The 22,889-nt window shown below is 44.7% G+C and overlaps 1 protein-coding gene across 2 annotated transcripts in view; it reads right to left on the bottom strand.

The window, feature by feature from the left end:
• Positions 1-22,889, bottom strand: part of Sh3bgr (SH3 domain binding glutamate rich protein) — a 52,684-nt gene that overhangs the window by 25,590 nt on the left and 4,205 nt on the right. For both annotated transcript variants that reach the window (XM_047563130.1, XM_047563129.1), the window contains 2 exons: positions 20,217-20,402; positions 3,639-3,719 (listed from right to left, as the gene is read on the bottom strand). In XM_047563130.1, the coding sequence (XP_047419086.1) occupies positions 3,639-3,719; positions 20,217-20,402 (267 nt within the window). Of the gene's footprint in view, positions 1-3,638; positions 3,720-20,216; positions 20,403-22,889 lie in introns of those variants that run through there.

Here is a 22,889-nt window from a genome sequence, read left to right as displayed (position 1 = left end):
AACCATAAAGAAGAATGAAATGATGGCATTTGCTGGTAAATAGATGGAACTAGAGACCATCATGTTAAGCAAAATAAGTCAAACTCAGAAGGTCAAGAGTTGTATGTTTTCTCTTATATTTGGAAGCTAGAGAGGAAAAGGGAAAATAAAATTGGGGTGGATCTCCTAAAAAATCAAAGGGAGATGAGTAGAGGAAAGGGCTGGTAGGGTGGGAGGAGGGGGGGGCGTGCTGAGGAGTGGTATTGGTCAAACGACACCACTACCTTGTGTGTATGTGTGAATATGTAACAACAAATCTCTCCACTGTGTACAACTATAACACACCAATAAAATAAGTGGGAGAAATATATATATATATACATATATATATTTAATAAATCAGAGTTCAGAAAAATAATGAAACTATATAACAAAAACAGAAAGCTAACTAATAAGAATACATCCAAAGAAAACAAAGAGCTCTTAAGAAGTAAAAATATGACAGGAAAGATGAAGACATAATAATAGAGGAAGAAAAAGCAAAGCCTTGAAGAAATATCCCAGAGAGTAGAAAAGACACAGAAAATGGGAGACCAAAGATATTAGGGAATGAGCCCAAGAGGCCCGACATTCAAACAAGAATGATTCCAAAAAAGAAGAGAGTGGAGACCAAAGGAAAATGACCTCCACAAAGACTCCCCCGACCTTCATTCCCAGAATGGAGGGACTTTCCAGAAGGAGACCCAGGACAATGAAGGAAAGATCCACACCAGGCCCCTCATCGTGTAACCTCAGAACAAACAAGAGGGTCCCCAGCCTCCCAGGATTGGGGAAACAAATCAGGCAGGCATGAAGGATGAGGAGGCAGGCCGCCACAAGGCTCCTGGCAGCCTCGGGACGCAGGGGCATGTGGGCGGCCCCACAGGGTGCTGAGCACAGTACCCAGCCTGGACCTCCGAACCCAGCAAGCTGTGAAGGAAAGCAGGAAGGGCACAGCCTGTCCTCACAAGGGACGACAGAGCAGAGTCCTGTTCTCATAACAGTGCTTACAGGACTTTGACCTTGCAACACTTGTAATAATTTGATTAAAAAAAAAAAAAAAAAAACTAATTTTAAAATTTAAAAGACAGTCTTTTCAGAGAGAAATAAAAATACATATTGCCTGTTAGGCAGGAGGAATAAGTTCAGGAGATCTGTACAACACAGTGACCACAATAAAAAACATTATATTTTCAAAATTACTAAGAAAGTAGATATTTTTAAGTATTCTTTTAGTTGTAGATGGACACAATACCCTTATTTTATTTATTTATTTGTATGTGGTGCTGAGGATCAAACTCAATGCCTCACATGTGTGAGGCAAGTGCTCTATCACTGAGCCACAACCCCAGTCTCAGAAAGTAGATTTTAATTGTTCTCACCACACAGAAAATGGTAAGTATGTGAGGTGGTGCATATGTGAATTAACTCAGTCATTCTACAATGTAAACACATTTCAAAACATGTTGTACACAATGAATATTAATTTGTCAATAAAAAATATAAAATATCAAAGAAAAATACACATTGCGTTGCAAACCCATATTTAAGACAGAAATTCATCAGACTAAATTCCCTTTGTAGCACAATAAAATCAAAAGCAGTTTTAAAAATAGAATCTAATGTTCTAAGATCAAGGAGACTAAACTCACTCACATCTGGATAGCGAGGCTGATCCACTGTGGCACAGCAGGATGAAGGGCATAATCCCCTCAGAGAACAACTCAGTGGTGCATTTCAAATCCATAATAGTATTTGTGCACTTTGTCTCACTAAAAGGGTTACTGGGGATTTATCCTAAGGAAATATTCCAAAAGAAAACACTGTTTCCCTGCCATGCTGCAGTTATTATGATCAAAAAATGGTCAGCAATCACAGGTTAGAATTACCTTACATTTACTTGATAAAATGTTATACAAACTATTTAAACAACAGTATTAGTTCGTAACAGCCTAAGCCATTATGATGCATGAATAAGTAAAAATAAAAAGTACAGGGATGAATAAGCCAATTATGATACAGCCAAGTGATGGAGTATTTCAGAAAAGTTTTCACTGTCACACAGACTAGAGCCACACTGTAAAAGAAAAAAAAAATCTAATGCCATAATAAAAAAATAATAGGAAGAAGCAAGATTGCAAAGGAAGAATGAGAGTGCATTCCCAAGGTTTGCTGTGAGCAGGAGGAGAATCCATTTTCCTACTTCGCCTCTCTTGCTTTGGATCTAGTTGCAGAAGCCGGCTCTAAGAAAATGACCTATGAACTAAGGTTTAAAAAAACTCTCATTTAAAAGTTTTGCCACAGATTGTACCACGGATTGAACTCAGGGGTACTTAACCACTGAGCCACATCCCAACCCATTTTATATTTTATTTAGAGACAGGGTCTTGCTGAGTCTCTTAGCTCCTGGCTAAATTGCTGAGGCTGGCTTTGAACTCACGATCCTCCTGCCTCAGCCTCCCAAGCTGCTGGGATTACAGGTGCACACCACCACGCCCGGCCTTGCCACATTATTTTTGACCAGGGATAGCAAAGTCACTTTGTTTAGAAAACCCCTTAGTAGGCCTTTGGACATAAACCAGACTTTCCCCTTCCAGTGCCCGAGGTCTGGAGAGACGGGCCTGGGAAGTGATGGGAATATGGGAGATGGCTACTGAGAGAGAGAAGCTGGTGGAGAAGCGTCTAGAAGGAAGAGAGGGGAGAGGAAGCCAGGTTCTGGAGGCAAACAGGCACCGAAGGGACTCTACAAACTTTCCAAGTGGGCAGAGCAGTGGCCACTGCCCAGGTGAGGTGGGCAGTCCACCCGGGACATCAGGAGTGGTGGCCTTGGTCTCACTAGAGTAATTTCCTATTTAGTTATATGTGTTCAAAGACGAGACAACACTCGAGGAAAAAGCCTACAGGATCTGCCTTGGGCTTGAGTCTAGCTCTTACATTTCCCCTTTTTAATCCATTAAAAAGCAAGTTTGATGCATTTTAAATAGAAATAATTAACCTAAGGGCATCTATTATGATGAAATTAACATGAGCTATTTGAGAAGTCAATTCAGGACAAAATAATTTCATGAACTCAAGCTAGGAATTCCCAGTTGCACATAGTTTATGATTGCACTTATGGTTACTTTCTGTTTCTTGGTTTTTGGTTTTTGGTTTTGTTTTCCAGTGCTGGACCGAACCCAGGGCCTCACACATGCCCAGTACGCACTCTACCACTGAATTTTATCCCCAGCCCTAACATTTCTCAACTTTCTTAAGTATTGTAAAATCTGCTATAACAAGGTGAAAACATCAAAAATATGAAAAGCATAATTTTGAAACAATGTTTAGTAAATATTCTGCATTATCCCTACAGGAAAGCATTCCTCAGAATAGAGTATGCTGAAATCATGTTAGTTCTTGCTTTTGCAACACATATACCAAAACGGAAACAATACCCAAAAGATTAGCGTGGTCTCTATAGGAGGCTGACGTGCAGAATCATGAAGCAGTCCAAAAATTTCACAAAATTAGTGAAACTTTTGTGATTTCGTATTTGAAGATCACCATTTACTAAACAGTGTTGTTTGCTGACTGCTGTCTTCATTTATCACGCCCTGCTCTGAGCCACCCATCAAGCTTACCTTTGAGCCAGGAGGGGGAGCCAAGCCAAGGAAGGAATAGATAATATTCTCTTCTTTTGCAGAGAAGAAGGAGTCAAAATCCTGGAAACAAAGAAAGGGAATATCTAAACCCATTGTACACTTGAGAGCCCATATGTTGACCTAAATGGGTCCTTTTTATTTATCATCAAGTTAGAAACTAAAACATAAGGTTATGCTAGATTACTTTGTCAAAGATTAGTAAGCCCAGGGGCTGGGGATATAGCTCAGTTGCATAGCTCAGTTGGTAGAGTGCTTGCCTTGCAAGCATAAGGCCCTGGGTTCAATCCCCCAGCACTGAAAAAGAAAAAAAAAAAAAAAAAAAAAAAAAAAAAAAGATGTCTAAGCCCAAAAGTTAAGAAATTCAACCATAAACTATATTTGTTTTCATATGGATGTGCCAATATAGCATAGTGAAAATTCACACACACACACACACACACACTGCTATGCTCAGGAACTGCTGGCAGGATTCAAGTACACACAGTGAAGTTTTGCATCTTTAACTGGGGTACTTCTCACTTGAGCTCTGAACCCCGATCAGTCTCGACAGACCACGCAGGATTTCCGTACTGCTGCCAGGTGGCTCCGAGTGTCCATTCATCTTGCTGATTCCTTCCAATGCCAGGAGCCACAGGATTGTGGAAGACTTAGACCTTGGGAGGGGGTTGTTTTGGTAAAATGGGGGAAACTGTGGAGTGATCTGAGACATGGCCAGATGGAAATCTGATGCTCGTAAAGCTGCACCCCACTCAGACCCCACCAGGGCCAGTGCCTCAGGGCAGGCCCAGCCCTGCACCTGCTCCCGGGAATGGGGCTGCCAATAGCTCGGAGGAGGGTTTTAATGATTAACCGTGGCAGGTGCTCCTCCAGATGCTCCGTTCTGCCCATCTTTGTCATCAGGGCTGAGGTGCCATCTCAGCAGCATGGCAGAAGCCTCACGGTTCCAACAGGACAAGGCTCCAACCAACTCAGCTGTAGCTTTGCCTACCCGACTCTTAAGGTGCGTTGAGAAGCTTAAAGCCAAACCCCAGCTGCGGTGAGAGGGAAGCTGTTTTATGCTCCTGTGGACTCATCATTCTCCCGTGTGTGGCCCGTGTCGCTCAGCGATGCCTCTTAGGTAATGCACGCACTTGTGGAAATGCCTCCATTCTTAGTTGAGGGGAACAGAGTACCATGGGGTCTCCGGCCCCACCCGTCCAGTCCCCAACCTGCTACTGGTGAGTGCGCCCGGCCCACATGGAGGGGCCGGGGCTGTGCCAGGCAGGTCGGGGTACCCTGACCACAGTTCCTCGGGCCTGAAGATTTGGGTGTGTAAGGCCTGAGTTCCTCAGTGTGTCTGGAACCATGGCTACAGTGACAACGATGGTGGAACTGTTTCTGAAAACACCACGTGACTGAGGCCTGCGAGGGGAACTCGGTGCTGTGGCCGTTGCAGCGGATGATGTGGGACTCAGAGCCACTGTGTTCTCACCCCTCGCAGCGTCTACGTACAGCGCTTCCCCCAGGCTTGGGTGGACAGGGCTTCAGGGGTGGAAACAGATGTTCTCCGTCCTGGTGTATCCCCAGGGGCCGGGGACATTGCACAACGAGGCTTTGGTGAAAAAAGACTTTGACTTAATGATGTTATCGTCTGCCCTGTCTGGGCCAGATTCTTGGTGTCTGGGCTTCTTTAATGAACTCTCTTCTCAGAAGTATGATGTGTCTAGTCCTGATGAAAATAATGGTCACCCAAAAAGTAAGCTGCAGACACCAAGGATGAAGAGTGGAAGATCTGATGAGCAGATGATGATACATAATGGGGGTGGGAGGGAGGCAAGGATGGATTGTATAGAGGAAAAAGAGGGGTGGGAGGGGTGGGCAGAAGGGAAAAATAACAGATTGAGACAAACATCATTACCCTGTGTACATGTCTGATTACACAAATGGTGTGACTCTACTTCATGTACAACCAGAGAAATAAGTTTTACCCCAGTTATTTACAATGAATCAAAATAAATAAATTACAAACAAACAAACAAACAAAAAAAAGAGTGGAAGAACTCAGAGGTCAGGATGACAGAGTGAACAGACACCTGTACCCCAGAGTCAGGAGGACTGAAGGTGGCCTGGGACTATGTCCAGGGACAGGAAGTGATCTGAAGGAGCTGGGGAAAACCAGGCATGGTGGCCCCAGCTTGGGAGGCCAAGGCAGGAGGATCACGAGTTCAAAGACAGTCTCAGCAACTTAGCGAGGCCCTACGAAATTTAGCAAGACTCTGCCTCAAAATAAAATATAAAAAGGGCTGTGGATGTGGCTCAGAGGTGCAGCAGCCCTGGGTCCAATCCCTGGTGCAAAAAAGTGAAAGAGCTGAGGAGCAAGAAGGTAGAAAAGCACGTCACCCCAGCCAGGATGTAGAATCCAGGTGCCTGGAATGGAAAGATTTGGGATGCAGACCCTCGGGTCCTAACACCTGTGATGAGCAGTGAGGAACAGACCGAGGTGTACCACAGCTACCAGCGACAGGCAGGTGCAGATTTGCTTTCCAGTCCCTCGGGAGCTGGCCGCCACCAAGCAAAGGGGAAGACGTTTCCTGATGACAGCAGATTGAGAACGCCTAAAACCCCGCTTGGAGGACAGGCCGTGCGATCGCGAAACGTGTGCCCAGCCCACGGAGAGAACACCGGAGAGCCACATCCGCACGCGGTGCCCGCCCTACGGTCGCGAGGTGTGCAGGACACCCGTGCTTAGCATCCCAAGACGTGAGGAAGCACGAGAGGGCCACAGAGCTCCTGTGACATCCGTGTCCATGCCCGGGGACCAGACGGGAGGCCCAGAGGGAAAGCGCCTTTGCGTGGCCCCTGCACTGAGGTGCTCGCCAAGGCTTCTGACCGAACAGCACAAGAATAAACGTGCTCAGTGAAAGAAGTGAGTTCCAGGCCCACCCAGGGCACAGTCTGGACAGCGCTGGGCGGAGCAGCACTTGGAAAGAGCCTGAGGCTAGTGACTGAGCCCGGGAAGCTGAGACAGCGCGCCAGCTTCTGCGTGTCCCAGCGAACGTGAGCATCTTGTGCTGCCGGGCTCCAGGCAGTGGTGTGAGGTGTTTGAAGAACTTTCCAAGGAAGCAGCGCTTCTGAGTTCTGACCAAACAGTTCCACTCTCCTGTCGGCGTCTGGTGCTCTGTCCCCAGCACCCTCCCTCCCCTCTTTTAAGACTGTGATTTGAGGATCCTGCGTCCAGTTCAGCAGTAAGAGGCTGCCGTTCTGTTTTCACTCCTCTGTGCCAGGTAGAAACTGAGGAAACCCATTTCCTGATCATCACAGTTACATGGGACGTCTCGTCAAAACTATTCCAATAACTGAATAGAAGTACTGCACACGGATACAGAAAATGTTGGTGGATGGTCCATCGAGAACACTGCACCACTGGGAAAGCACGTTCTGGAAATGCAGAATGCTATTAGAGTTCTATTTGATTTGTCAATTTTTACATCACTGGTTTTCACAGTTTTGTGAACAAATCATGATTGCTTCACTGAAGTGTTTCTTTGTACATTTTCTCTCTCTCTTTTTTTTTTAAGCCAGGCACGGTGGCACTCTACTGAAAGCTCAGCTATTCAGGTGGCTAAGGCAGGAGGATGGCAAGTTGTGGCCCACCAGGGCAACTCAGTGAGACCCTGTCTCACAATAAAAAGTAAAGAGGGCTGGAGATCTAGCTCAGTGGTAGAGCACCCCTGGGTTCAATCCCCAGTGCCTCCAAACATCACTTTTAACTGGCACATAGAAATCGTATTTATTTATGGGTTCCAGTGTGACGTTTCGATTACATTTCAATTACATGTGTGCAATGTGTAATGCTCAGGCCAGGATAACTGGTATATCCATCACCTCAAACCGTTATCCTTTCTTGGTTGGGAACACCTTCTCTACCATTAACTAAGCTGGGCACAGTAGCAATGGCCTATAGCTATTCAGCCAGCTATTCAGAGGCTGAGGCAGGAGGATCGCTTGAGCCCAGGAGCTTAATGCAGCCTGGGCAACACAGCAAGAAGAAGGGAAGAGAAGGAAGATACCATTAGCTGATGTCAGGCGTACTTACCTGTCAGGGTCTTAAGCCCCCTTGCCCTTCTCGACCAGCGACAAGGGAAGGGGACACTCCCCAACAAGGTCAGACCGGGATAGGTAGGGCCAACTGACCACCCGCTCCCAGCCCTCCAGGTGGAGGACAATCAGAGGCGTCAGGGAGACCCGTCACAGCAGGAACTCGTTTATTGAGGAAATCACACAGCTTTTATGTAGGGTGGGGGCTAGGCGGGAACCAATCAGCTTAAAGGTCAGCAAGGCATGGGGGGTCACGCACGCAAGAGTCCCATAGGACTATATGGCAAGCACGAGCTGATCACGTTCGCGGAACTGTTAACAAATCCCTGACGGTGGTCCGGTTTATCGTCATGAACCTTTGAAACCGCCTTTGAGCCTTGATTTTGCTCACTGACCAGGGAGTAAGGAGTCAGCCTGAGTTAGTTAACATCTCATTAGTCCCAACACTTACCCTGCTGTGCTGTGGAAGACTGGGAGATACTCCTGCCCACGGCACCCCTGCCCCAAGATCCTCCCCACCCTCCCCCTCCAGCCTCTGGCAACCACTGCTCTCACTTCTCTGAGGTCTCCATCCGTGCCGCCTGCCCCTGTGCCTACCCTGAAAGCTGCAGTCACATTCTAAAGTCGGAGCAAACCCACCAGGATGTGGGAGGTCTAGAGTTGTGAGGTCCCCTTGCTTGGGGCACTGCTACTCAGCCAGCAGGGATTTAAGAAGTGCACCAGAGGGCAGCAGGTAGAGAAGCCTCTCAGAGACACGATTTTTACATGTGCAACAGTTCCAAGACTTCCTGGATCTAAAAAACTCTTGATTTTGAAATTGGATTAGTATTTAGACTCAAAATTAGGACAAGAACAGAAATGCTTCTTCAGATGCGTTTATGCAGACACAACAGAATCGGGCTTTTGGGCTCTCTGCAGTCAGTGACCAGTCTATGTGCCCAGGTACCCCGATGCACACCTGTAATCCCAGTGGCTCAGGAGGCTGAGGCAGGAGGATTGTGAACTCAAAGTCAGCCTCAGCAACTTAGCAAGGCCCTAAGCAACTCAGTGATACCCTGTCTCTAAAACATATTTTTAAAAAAGGGTTGGGGGTGTGGCTCAGTAGTTAAGTGCCCCTGGGTTCAATCCCCAGTACCAAAAAAAAAGAGAGAGAGGTGACAATGCTGACTTAAATTAATAAATCTAAAATGGTTCAAGTGTAGAAGAAGTAGAAGAAGTGCTGATGTCAAGCACACAGCAGACAGCTGTACTTCTTTTGCACATGGGATTAAAATAACTTTCATCAGCAACCAACATCTGACTCCTTTCACCAATATTAAAGGTGGCCTGACCAAAGTTTGTTTTTGGAGTACATTCCATCATTGGTTATAGTTTTAAATAGAAGTTGCCCTTTCATAGCTGTAAATCAGAACTGTAAACTCTGTTTCCATTTTAGTATATTAAATATTCTTGTGACCATTTCTTCAGGAATATATTGAAACTCCAACAATAGTTTGAGTCATGTTCTATAATAAAGCATCACTCAATTATTTTAAGATATGTATAATTATAGAAAATTCAACTTTCAAAATTCATTTCTGGTTGGTAGGATTTTTTTACATAAAAAGAGTTTCACTTAGGAACTTGTTATAGTAACACCTGTCATTAACATGCAGAAAAATTCTATTTTTCAAATTGGTACATGTGTTATGCTCCAGATCATAGGACAAAAATGCTACCTTTTAAAAAATGCATTTATTAGTAAGATATTTAACTTAGTTTAAAATTAATTTCTCTCCTCAAAAGGTGCTCCTTCTGTCTGCAGAGTGGTCCTGTCCCTGTGTCTGCCCACTGGTAGTGAAGGGGAGCCGGCTGCTCTTATTGGCTGTTTAAACCAAAGTAAGGAAAAATGGTTAACATTTTTCCCACAGCTACCACAACAAACCATACTTTGAGCCTTCATTTTTCTAAATAAAAGAAAATGCATTTCTATTTTTTAAAGAAGGGCTACACGAGACAATGCTTTAGCAGAGGCAGAGCATTAAGGAAACCTGAAGAGGAAACGCATGCTGCTACAAGAATTCCAGAGATGGAAGATCCCAGAACTTCTCCAGCTCTGCTCTAGGAAAGGTCCCTCGTGGCTGGGCAACTGCCTTTTGCTTCAGCTGAGGACCACACAGCTCCTTCAGAACTTCTTGAGCTGAAGAACAAGTCACAGTCTCCTGACCTGCTGGAGCCAACGTGGACACCCAGGAGCACCGGTGGTTTTCAGCTTCCGGCTCTGCTAGCCTGGAGACCAGAGGCCTTGCGACACGGTCTCCAAAACAACCTTTGTCAAGCCAGGCAGAGAAAAGGCACGAAGCCAGGAGGGCAGCCAGAGCACTGCAGAGAGCACCTGCGGCCGCCTCCACCTTCCCAGGCGACCAGGCAGGGCCGAGGCCAGAGCCAGCGGGCACAGGTGCAGACACACACCCACGCGCACACACGCACTTGCACTTACACGTGCCTTCGAGCAAGGTGACTCACACGTGCACACACCCACACACACAGCCTCACATGTGCACACACCCACACACACAGCCTCACATGTGCACACACCCTCACACACAGCCTCACACGTGCACACACCCTCACACACAGCCTCACACATGCATACACCCTCACACACAGCCTCACACGTGCACACACCCACACACACAGTCTCACACGTGCACACACCCACACACACAGCCTCACATGTGCACGCTCATTGACTTGGACACCACACACTCATACCTAGTCACACTCACTCCTACACTCACACGTTCACAATTACACTCACACACTCTCACACACAATCACAAACACTCACACTCACACACACACTCTCACATGTGCACATACCCATACACACACGCGCCTCACACATGCACATGCATTGATACAGACACCATACACTCACACCCAGTCACACTCACACCCACACTTGCACATTCACAATTACACTCATGCACTCTCACACTCACAATCACACACACTCATGTGCACACACACTCTCTCACACTTGCACACACCAATACACACATGCCTCATATGTGCACACGCATTGATACAGACACCACGTACTCACACCCAGTCACACTCACACCCACACTCACACACTCACAATTACACTCACACACTCTCACACTCACAATCACACATGCTCTCACATGCACACATATGCTCTCACACTTGCACACACATCACACTTGCACACTCATCGATACAGACACCACACACACCCAGTCACACTCACACCTACACTCGCACACTCAGTTATACTCATGCACTCTCACACTCACAGTAACACACACACACACATGCACGCACAACACTGCTGTCACCGTGACAGGAGCAGCAGCAGCAGACCACACGCGTGGGTGGGCACCAGGAGCTGAGGTCCCTTGGCCCTGCAGGGTCCCTCCAGCAACCCCCTAAGACAAAGCTGGGCCCTGCACTCACTGCGAAGGAGAAGCACCTGGAGCCAGCTCCCCACGGCAGGGAAGGGATCGACACTTGGAATTAGAGCAGAGCGGCAACAGGATAAATCCATGAATGGCCACGGAGAATAAAAAGGGGAGCAGCCCAGCTGAGTGCGAAGGCCAGCCTACTCCTCTGCACACCAGAATCAGGGAAGGTAAGCTTGCCTGGGATTCCCTCCATACGCAGAGACAAGAATCCTGGTAAGATTCCCAGCCCGAACCTGCCACATACAAAAGTTGGCACATCACAACCAAATCCAGTTTCCTCAGAAACTACGCGATCCAACACCAGAAATCTATGGGCATAGTGCATTCCATTTATAGATTATAAAAGATGAACTATCCAGACACAAAGAAAAATTGAATATCTAGTCACAGGATAGTTCAATGTTTTAGTCAACAAGGTGCCATTTAGATCTTAAATGTGCCCCAAAGGCCCAGGTGCTAAAAGTTTATGCCCCAGGTGGCACTATCCAGAAGTGAGGGAATTCTAAGAGGTGGGGCCCCAAGGAAGGTCTTTCAGTCATTAGGTTGTGCCTTTAAGAGGGAGGGTGTGGCCCCAGCCCCTCCTCTTCCTCTCTTGCCCATCCTGGCCGTGAGGTAAGCAGCCCTGTCCACCAGGCACTCCCTGCCATGATGTGCCGCGTTGCCACAGGGCCAACTGGCTATAGACTAAAACTCTGAACTGAACCAAACTAAATAAACCCTTCCACTCTTTAAACTGAGTATCTCAGGTGTTTTGTTGCAGTAATAAAAGGGTGACTAACACACTAGGAAACTAGTCAAATAAAGGCATCTATACGAAACTTTATCAAAAAATCATACATAATGGGGAAATACTGAAAACTTTCTTTGAAATTGAAAAACAAGTCCTATTATTATCATTTCTGTACAATATTGTTTTAAAAACCCTCACCAGTGCATTAAGCCAAGAAATGAAGAGAGTAAAGGGATAAACAAAATTGTCCTTTAATAATATATGTACTTATTTACATATATATAGTTCCCAAATTAATCTACAGATAAATCATTGCAGCCAAGAGTTTAGCAAGGTTGCTGGATAGAAATATTAATACGAAATGTTATTTTTTATATTAACAACACAATCAGGAATAAAATGTAGTTTGAAAAAAGAGATGGCATAAAAAAATGTGAAGTGCCTCAAAAAAAGTAAGATATGTGTGGAGAAAACGTCAACATTGCAGAAGATGTAAATAAATGATGCTGTATAGCTGTGCCCTTGGATTGGACATTTCTATAAGAAAAGTAGCTTTAAAATACCAATTCTTCTCAAATTGATCTACTGAAGTATAGATTCAATACTTTTTCAATCAAAATCCCAGCAGGAACCAAACAATATAATCTAAAATGACAAGGCAAAGAGCTAGGAATAATGGAGCCAGGCAGCAGAATCAGGTGGTGCGTCCCATGGAAATCCGTGATCACCGGACACGTTGCCCTAGAGCACAAGCGGACATAAGTTCAGGACTAGACGGTATGCAGTGTGAAAATGGTCATGCAAAGCTGGTACTCAGGCACATAAAGAAAGGACGGGTTATTTAATAAATGCGGGCGAGGGAGGGCTGGGGTGGGGCTCCGGGTGGAGCGCTTGCCTAACGTGCACAAGGCGCTGGGTTCCAACCCCAGCGCAGCAAAAAACAACAAAAAAAGTGGATGAGACGATTGGTGATCCAGGTTTTTAATGGTAATTACATTTCTACTTCACGCCACACACAGAATATTAATTTGAAGTCCACTGAAAAAGCAAATATGAAACCAAAAATTATCAAAATTTTAGAAGACAGTCTAGGAGAATATATTATAGGTTTCAAGTTAGAGGAGTAAAAAGGCAAGCCATGAACGGGAGAAGACGTCTATGACGCCTAAGGGCCACGAGACTGGAGTCCTCCACACTGCGCAAAGCTTTGCCCATCGCAAGGAAAAGGCCAGAGCGCCCAGGAAAACGTACCCAAGCTACGCAGAAGAGGGCACGGGAACAAGACGCACAGCCACTCGCTCCCTAGTAACCAGGAACTCAAAGCTAGACCACGCGACACGTGGCAGACGTGAGCACTGCACCTCTCTCCCACTGCTGGAGGAGCACCTCGGCAGAACCCGGGAAGAAAACTCTGGAAGCCACCGGTCAAGGCCACACACGCCCACAGCAGAGACAGGACACACCCTACTCACAGGACCAAGAGAAACCAAGACAGCACCTGAAGCCATCTGTCAAGGCCACACACGCCCACGGCAGAGACGGGACACACCCTACTCAAAGGACCAAGAGAAACCAAGAAAACACCTGAAGCCACCTGTCAAGGCCACACGCCCACAGCAGAGACGGGACACACTCTACTAACAGGACCAAGAGAAACCAAGAAAGCACCTGAAGCCACCTGTCAAGGCCACACACGCCCACAGCAGAGACGGGACACACTCTACTAACAGGACCAAGAGAAACCAAGACAGAACCTGAAGCCACCTGTCAAGGCCACACACGCCCACGGCAGAGATGGGACATACCCTACTAACAGGACCAAGAGAAACCAAGACAGCACCTGAAGCCACCTGTCAAGGCCATGCACGCCCACAGCAGAGACGGGACACACCCTACTAACAGGACCAAGAGAAACGTGTCACCAGCAGCCTGTTGAGAACAAGGCTTGTGCCATAGGTGTGAAGCCGAAAGCCAGGAATCACACAGGGCCTCTCCAGAGCAGAAAAGTGAATAGACCCACCACCAACGAGCTTGGAGGCATCTTTAAAGTATGTGGGCGACAGAAACAGGCCAGAGAGCACCCAGAGTGTGTGTCTAAAAACTTCAAAACTAAAAGACGCACGGTTTAGGTATGTGGAAAGAAAGGGAAGGCAGACAAACAACTCCTCGGGTGGCCTCGTCTGCAGAGGGAGGGGAGCACCAGGGGAGAGCACACAGTGGGCCTCTACATTTTTGCTGACATCACATTTCTTCAACTGAGTGACTTTTTTTGTTTGTTTGTTTGTTTGTTTGTTTTTTGGTGCCTGGACTAGAACCCAGGGCGCTTACCCACTGAACCACATCCCCAGCCCTTTTCCATGTTTTATTTAGAGACAGGGTCTTACTGAGTTGCTTAGGGCCTCGCTAAGTTGCTGAGGCTGGTTTTGAACTTGTGATCCTCCTGCCCCAGCCTCCGGAGCAGCTGAGATTACAGGAGCACGCCACCATGCCCTGCTGTCTCATTCTTCTTTAAACTACATGTTTTTAATCATAAATGGTAAATTTCAAAACAAATTCTATTTTTTTTGAAAGAAAAGACTGAACCCAACTATGATTGAATGATTGAATTTACTGCTAGCTCTGGGTGATCTAAACAAATCAAGAATCATGATTCATTACACACTGTGAGAGCACCAGTGAGTAGGCAAGTTCTGGTAAGCAGGAGACTGAAGAATTTTTGGACACTCTACATAAACTACCTGCAGAGGAAAATTACTTGCCAGAGCAAAGTCAGCAGAGCAATAGGCTACGTACGCAGTGGGCTATGCCATCTGTTTGTGAAAATACACTCTGTGATGCTTGCCTAACGATGCATTTCCTGGAATGTATCCCTTTCGTTAAGCGAACCATGACTACATTTATATTTATATCAAATAATTTAGATTTAGATCAAATACATCATTCATACATCAAATACATCATACATACAATTCAAAGTAAGAGCTACAGAATTTTTACCTGGCCTCATTGATTTCATGCCCGAATCTCTTTCCTCCATGTACTATCTCCTCATTCCAGAAGTTTGGAGACAGCTTAGAGTTACGCAAACCGTAAGATGTTAAGAGCTTACGTGAGGCACAGCTGCCTGGAGTGAATTCCCCCTACTGCCCAGGGCACCCCACTAGTGGTGAGCGCCCCGCCAAGAGTGGCTGGGAGCCTCGGGGTCCAGGTCATGGTGTGGGCCTTGCTCTTCCACTTGCTCCTGAGCTTCGCAGTAGACCTGAGTCCAGGAGTGGAGCGCTGGGTGGTGGTGGGCTCTCAAAACAAGTTCTTAAGAACACAAGATAGTCTGTTCAGTAACAACAGCAAGCTGAGCAGCCTCTCCCCGCCCTGGTGGGTTTGCATTCCGTCCTTCCTCACTTCCCCCCGTCTCTGCTCAGTGGCTGCCTTAGAGCCAGGCAGGCACACCAGCCCTTACTCTGACTGAGGGTGCACATTCCAACTTGCTGTCCACAGATGTGTCTGCTACTTCCGGCAGTCCTCCTCTGCCTGTGATGGTGCCTGGCTTCCCTCCTCCTGTCCCCCTCCTCTAAGAGTTGTCTGCCTAGGCTCCCAAATAATATCCTCATCTGCTCTGCCCCGGGCAGCAGGAGTTCAAGCACAGGGGCACAATGATACTCAGGACTCTCCCTGACGTCCAGTCCCCACACCGCCCTGAGACGAGAAATCCACCACTTGTCCCTGAGTCTCCTTCCTCTGCTGCCATTATCAGCCACGGCACGTGATTGATCAAGACTCCTCAGGAACCAGAGAGACAACTTAAATAGTTCTTATGGTGCTCATTCCAGTCATGTGGAAGGACACATCGACAAACTCTCCAGATTTATGCCATTTGAAACCTGACATATCCATCAGAACTTCTGAGCTCCTGTTAAAATGTGAGCCCATAATACAAATCATTTTCACTTACTTTCTGAAACCAGAGCCCTCTGCCTCATTAATTAACTTTTGTTAGGAGTATCCATAGATTGCATAAAAGCAAATTTAAAAAAAAAATTTAGATACCAATGGACCTTTATTTTATTCATTTATTTATATGCAGTGCTGAGAATCAAACCCAGTACCTCACAAATGCTAGGCAAGCACTCCACCACTAAGCCACAACCCCGGCCCTACAGAAAAGCTTCTCTTAAGAATTACTGTTCATTAGTTTTCCATCATATAACAAATATAACTGAAATAACAAACTTATAGAGAAAAGGTTTTAGCCCACAGTTTTAGAGGTTCCAGTCCATGACTAATTGACCTCATTGCTTTGGGTCTGTGGCAAGGCAAGACATCATGGCAGGAACCTGGAACAGAAAAACTTTCACCTCACGCCCAGGAAGCAAAGAGAGGAAGAAAGGTCTAGGGTCCCACTATCCCCTTCAAGAGTGACCTAAAGACCTCTCATTAGGCCCCACCTCTTAAAGTTTCTACCACATCCCAGGAGCACCACCCTGGAGACCAAGCCTTTAACACATGGATCCTCAGAGGACATTCAAGATTCAAAGTACAGTAGCTGCTAATACCTCCCCAAAGGCAGGACTGAAAAGAACCCAAAAGAGATAAACAAAACAATTTGCAAACTCATTAGATCTACAATTGTAAGAGGAAAACATATCTTAAAAATGGAAGTCAGCATTTGGAGTAATTTTTTTTCTCCACAATTAAATATTTTTAAATGCCAGATCACAGCAAAATAGGATAAGAGATACCTTTGAGGTTTTATTTTTATAGCAGAAAATAACTGCAGAATTTTTACCCTAGTAGTTAATATAGACAGAAAGTTGTATGCTTCAACATTGTCTCTACTGTAACAGTCAAAATCTAAAAGGACAGTTCAAGAAGCAAAAGTAAGAAATTTTCAATCCTAGTTTCACTGGGAAAGTATTAGAAGGAAACAGGAAATGCTTCTTTTGATAATTTTAGAGTGCACAAAGCTTTTCTAAATGAAATTCTAAGTATGGGACCCATACAGAAAAAAAATAATAAATTTGTCTACATGCAACATTTAAAAGTTCTGCATTATAAGAAATGCCCCTTTAAAAAGTCAAAAGACAAATAAGAAACGTGGGTGAAATGTTTACAATATCTATGGTAGTCAAGGGGCTGTTTTCCTTGATATACAAAGACCCTTGTAAAAACCAGTACACATTATCTATAGAAAAAGGACAAAGAATATGCACAGGAAAGTCATAGAAAAATCACAAATAGCTTATAAACAGCTTCAAAAGGATGTTCCACCTCACCCATAAAGAAAGAAATTCAAATCAAAGCAGTGAGAATCAATTTTTCATCTAACAGACTGTTTCCAAAAGTATGCCACACTCAAGGTTGTGAAAGTCACTGGGAACTAGCCACCCTAAACTCAAGGGACAGAGATGTCAACCTGGTCAGCCATGAGAGAAGGACATTTGCAATAAGTGTATTTCAAAATGTGAGGTGCAAATGAAATAAGTGAAGAGAAGACCAGTGGAGTGGAAGAGAGGAACAGAGGGAGGGAGGAGTTGGGGGAAGGAGGGAGCCCTGGGGACTGAAATGGAGCAAACTAAACCCCGTGTGTGCACGGTTACGTCAGGATGAACCCACTTCTCTGTACAACTACAAGGCATAATAAAAGCACCTTTTTACACGTGAGGCCACAGTTCCTGTAGCTCAGCACCTCTTAGCACAGTTGTCCTGCCTCTGTGCTAGACCCAGTCTGCCCACAGAGATGGCTCAGGGAGCAGTGTTTGCAACAGTGTGAGACTGAAGACAACGTGAATGTCCTCCATTAGAGGGTCACCCACGAATTTATGACATGCACAAAGAACACCTTACAGCCATAAAAACAAGGAGCACATGCAACTCTGCAGGGACCCCCAAGACGCAGTTATCAAGTGAACAAGACAACGTGGAGGTAGCATATCCCCTTTTTGAGGTGATAGACAATGGGTTTTTGTTTGTCTGTTTTGCAGTGCTGGGAATCGAACCCAGGGCCTTGAGTATTTTAGGCAACCACTCCACCACTGAGCCACACCCCCAGTCAACCACTGTTGAATGCACACAGGAAATTTCTGGAAAGCCAAACAAGAAATTGCCAACAGTAGTGACCTCAAAGCAGTACAAAATGAAAACTTGGGACCCTTTGTTCAAAACTTGCTAAGAATGTCAAGACATGGCACAGAGCCAGCCTGGCTCAGGGGAAGGCAGCTAGAGTGACAGGACCAGAAAGGGCAGAGGAATCGTCTTCACTGGAGACCTTTTGAACCATATTGTTTCCAGTGTGTGCATGTGTTGATGTTTCGGTTATTGAAAGAAATCGCATTAGAAAAAATAAAACTGAATTCCTCACCATTATCACGAAAATAGCCCCTATTATCCCTTTCTTATTCAATAAGAGGAACAATTCTTAGGAATGTAGGTGAGGAAGAGGCGGGGCTGGGCGGAATTTTCCTCCAGAATTTCTGGAGGAAATTCTGCCGCAGCTGGGAGGCCCAGGTCAAATCCACGGGGGAGCTGAACTGGACCACAGGTTCCCCTAAATGTACACTGACCACACTAAGCTGATCTGAAAACACTTCCACGGCCACAGGACTATAGCTGAGCCTGTGAAGAAGCTGATCCGGTACCTAAATCCATCCAGCCCTACACTGGGCTAGGAGCATCCCTCACAACCCCACGTCTACTGGCACCTCAGACAGGGCACTTGTATTTGCAGATGTGATCAGTTATGATTAAGGGCATGGATTAGGGTGCGTCCTATTCCACTGAGGTTGTCCTTACAGGAAGGCCGTGTGAAGACACAGAGACCTCAGGGAGAATCCCAGTGAAGACAGGCAGGGCTGGGAGCCACACCTCCCCAGCCAAAGAGGGACAAGGACAGCTGGGAGAAGCAGAGGCAGGCTGTCCCTCAGACCTGCAGAATGAGCCAACCCTGAAGCAACATTTGGATCTCACACTTCTACACTTCTGTCCTCCAGAACTTGGGGGACTACATTTTTATTGTTTAAACCACCAGCTCTGTGACACTTCACTACAGCAGCCACAGGAAACTAACATGAGCCCCCAAACTAAACAATTTGTGCTTCACGTCAGGTGTGGAGGCTTTTCTGTGAAAAAGCAGACAATACACACGTGGGCTTCGTGCGTCGTATGTCCTGTCACCGCCATGCAGATCTGCCCTGGTGTGAGATCAGCCACGGGCGATGGGTAAAGGACTTCTCATGGATGTGTTCCAACAAAACTGTACTCACTGAAACTGACAGCGGCAGAATTGGCCCTCACCTGCTTGATGACAGGTGGTTTCGATGAAAAGTGTAATAAAGAAAACCTACACCAGGGAGCCAGCAGCTCTGTGCAGCAAGAGGAGAAGAGGGGTTCAGATCCTGCCCCGCCTCAGCTCTCAGAAGCAGCACACTGAGCAGCTGCCCCCACTAGGCAGACCTGCTCTCATCCGAGTGTCCACCTAAGGTGATTGCCAGTCCTCATATTCTAAAGTCCTTTGATTTGTTAAATGTTCCTTCTCAACAATTTGATTTATTAGACACAATCTGTAAACTCTAATTACAGTTTATTTTCTATTGAAATAAACTACTAAATGTATAAAAACTGCTCTTAAAATCAAATGTCTTGAACAGTTTTTAAACTAACTAAATTCACATAAATTTATCTTTTATTTACAGTAAGGCTGCAGTTACACAAATCAATCTGTATAAAAGTGGAAACTTACCATGTGTCCATGTGGATGCACTCTCAGCAAAGGAAGAGACAATTCCTTCTAACTAAATGCACATTTTAGTAGAATGAATTGGACATCACTTTCCTGTGTTCGTATAGAATACATGACCAGTGAAACTCCACATCGTGTACAACCACAAGAATGGAGTCCTAATTAGACTAAGTTACACTCCATGTATGTATAATATGTCCAAATACGCTCTACTGTCATGCATAGCTAAAAGTAAACTTAAAAAATAAAAAAGTAATAAATGCACATTTTGTTTGAACAAGTGACCTTGATTCTTCAAAATTAAATAAGGAACCTAAAATAACCCCAAAAAGCCTCTGAATCATCATGCTATTGTTTCCACCATTTCCTAAGTCAATCTCAAATATGGATTGTTCACAGCAGATCTACAATCCAGGTACTGGATGGTAGAAATAGAGGGTGAACTGACCACTGGGAATGATTTCAAATGCTGTCTCAAAATTCATCTGCTTTGAACGATTCTGATAAACACACACACAGAAAGATTTCCCACAAATCCAAATACTCACCCCACAATACTGCTCTTCATTGAAGATCTGTGGGGGCAGAGGAATCCCATTCTGAGGTTTTTTCTCCCCAGGAACATTCTCTCTCATCCACCGCCTGTTGTCTTCATCTCCAGCTATATCCAACTCCTTGAAGTCGATTTTATTCGCCTCCAAAAAGCCCACCACTTCTTGCTGTTTCTTCCTAATCTGGTCCAGAGTAGTGAAAAATATTTTCAGATTGTTTTTGAAAAACATTTGTTGACATTTACATAAAATAAATCCTTTCTCTAACTACCCATACAACACCAATAATTTTGTAAAGTATTAAAATGAGAAATACCAAAAATCACAGTTCTGCATTAAAAAGTAGCCATTTAAATGTTGAGGTTTTAATAGCATCAGTGTTTAAATTATTGTCTAATCAACCTAACTGGAACAGAGGTGTGCTCGTATCTCTCATTTGCAGTATTTGAAAATTCTGATAACTCAAAACTTGAAATAGCCAAAAATGTAAAAAAAAATTAGCTAGGAGGAGAACTGAATAGGAAAAGAGGAAAAAGAAAATGGAAAAAAGATAATTTACTATGAAATATAAAACACGCATTCCTACACTAACATGCATTTCGTTCAAAGTTACGGAAACAGGAGTATGAGTCACACTGAACTGGAAGGAACTTTAGAAATAACACCAGAAATCAAAAAGCCTGCATGGAGATGACAGGAGGACAGAAGGCAGGACAGAAAAAGCTGGCAAGTGTTTCTCCCAGGACTTAAAAAGGCAGCGCAGCAGAATAAGACTTTTGTCCCACAGATTCCTTCGTCCCACTGACTCCCAGGGAGCAGCGCCCGCCACACCCTAGGGGTGCACTCTTCTCTGCCTGTGGCACATGTGGAACCACTGCGTGTCCCCACAGCGATTTCTTGTCAATGTGACTATCTTTAAAGATTAGAGCTCCTTCCCCATAAAGCAGTCACAACTATTTTCAATTTTCAATCAAAGGATTCACTCCCTGAATGTGCAATACCATGCACAGTATGAGCTCTGTGAAAAGCTGCAGAAGACTCTGTGGACCCCCTTTTTTAGGACCCCAGGCATAAATCTCTACAAGTGCAGTCAGTCAACAGTTATTCACCACTCTCTACTCTGCACAAGACATTGTGCCAAGTCCTTCTGGTGAAAAGATTCTTAAACTGCTCATTTGGGAGAAAAACAGTACAGAACTAATTTGTACACTATAGACGCAGAACGTACTCAGGATATCACAGAGGCATAAATATGACCACTTTATAAAGGAATATTAACATTTAATAATAATTTTCTTGGACACAAAAATAGCTAATATCTGATTTTTTTTTTTTTTTTCAGGGCTGGGGATTGAAGCGAGGGTCTTACTTGACAGGCAGGCGCTCTATGAGCTGAGCTATATCCCCAGCCCCATAATATCTGAATTTTTGTAAAAGTCTTCTGAATAGACTAGTGTCTCAGAATGAAAATGAGTCACTAAAACTGTTTTATAGGGCACAAGGGCCCCTCGTCACCTTCATGTGACCTGTTTATCAACAGGACCAGACCAGAATGATGCAAACAAGGCCTAATGTCTAAATGCAAACCCTCTTTTGGCTAAGTCCACATCCTCTCTTAAAGCATTCTATACCCCAACCCCCCCCAGAAAAGAAAAAAAAAAAAAAAAACCCATTTTATTTCTTCTTGCCAAAAATGAACGACTATCAATGACTCATGGATAATGTATTCCTTACTTAATAAAAAAGTAAGACACATATCAATGTTTAAGCCCTGGAATCAAATCACCACCAAAACAAATTATACAAAATATCATAAAATAATTTGTACATGGAATTTGTTTGGGATGGTCATTTGATTTTACATACAGTAATATAAAATACAGATTAATAGTCAAAATTTTTTAATTTATTTGTATTATCAGAAAGTAAACATATACAAATTATATTTGAATTGTCATAAATTACATATATGAACAGTAATTATGCATTTAATTTTTCATTAACATCTTTACCATCAATATAATAAAGACATTTGGACTAAAAGGATTATATTGATAAATTAAAGTCTGCTATTAGCTACAGTACAATACCCACAGGCAGTAAGACTTGAGCCAAGATGCATTTCAGTTTGGGACAAGCATGGAAAAAATTTTACAGAAAGGTGTTAAATAAAGCAATTCCCTTTAAACTGTCTGCATAAGAAGCCTGGTGACTCCTGGGTGTCCCCCATAAAAACAGAGAGGACACTGCCCGCCCCCCACCGCTGGGCTGCAGCAACCCTGACCTTCTCCTCCGCAAGGACACTGCTTCATGTTCCACAGCTTCACAGTTGGATTTTTTGATATTTCAAAATCCCATCAGACCTGATGACAGGTTGTGGGACTAAATCATTACTTTAACTGATCATATTCTCCATATATCCTTTCCAACCTGTCCATAATTGTGCCATTTTATAAATGTCCTTTAGATATTTTCAGAGATACATTTTGCTGTTTCAAAAAGTAGAGCTGTCTTCACTTGAGGCAAGTTTGCTCTTAATTAAACATGCGGAGGCCGTCTCCTTGACTCTATGCAGACCCCTTCACCAACATCAGCTCCATTGTATTTTACCGCATGATTCCTGAAGAGGTGAAACATTTCCAAAAGTCCTGGCTTCCACTTCTCCAAGAA

Source organism: Sciurus carolinensis, chromosome 9, assembly GCF_902686445.1.
Source record: "Sciurus carolinensis chromosome 9, mSciCar1.2, whole genome shotgun sequence".
Lineage (NCBI taxonomy): Eukaryota > Metazoa > Chordata > Mammalia > Rodentia > Sciuridae > Sciurus > Sciurus carolinensis.
Note: the sequence above shows the minus strand (reverse complement) of the source record. Positions and strands in the feature narration are given on the sequence as shown.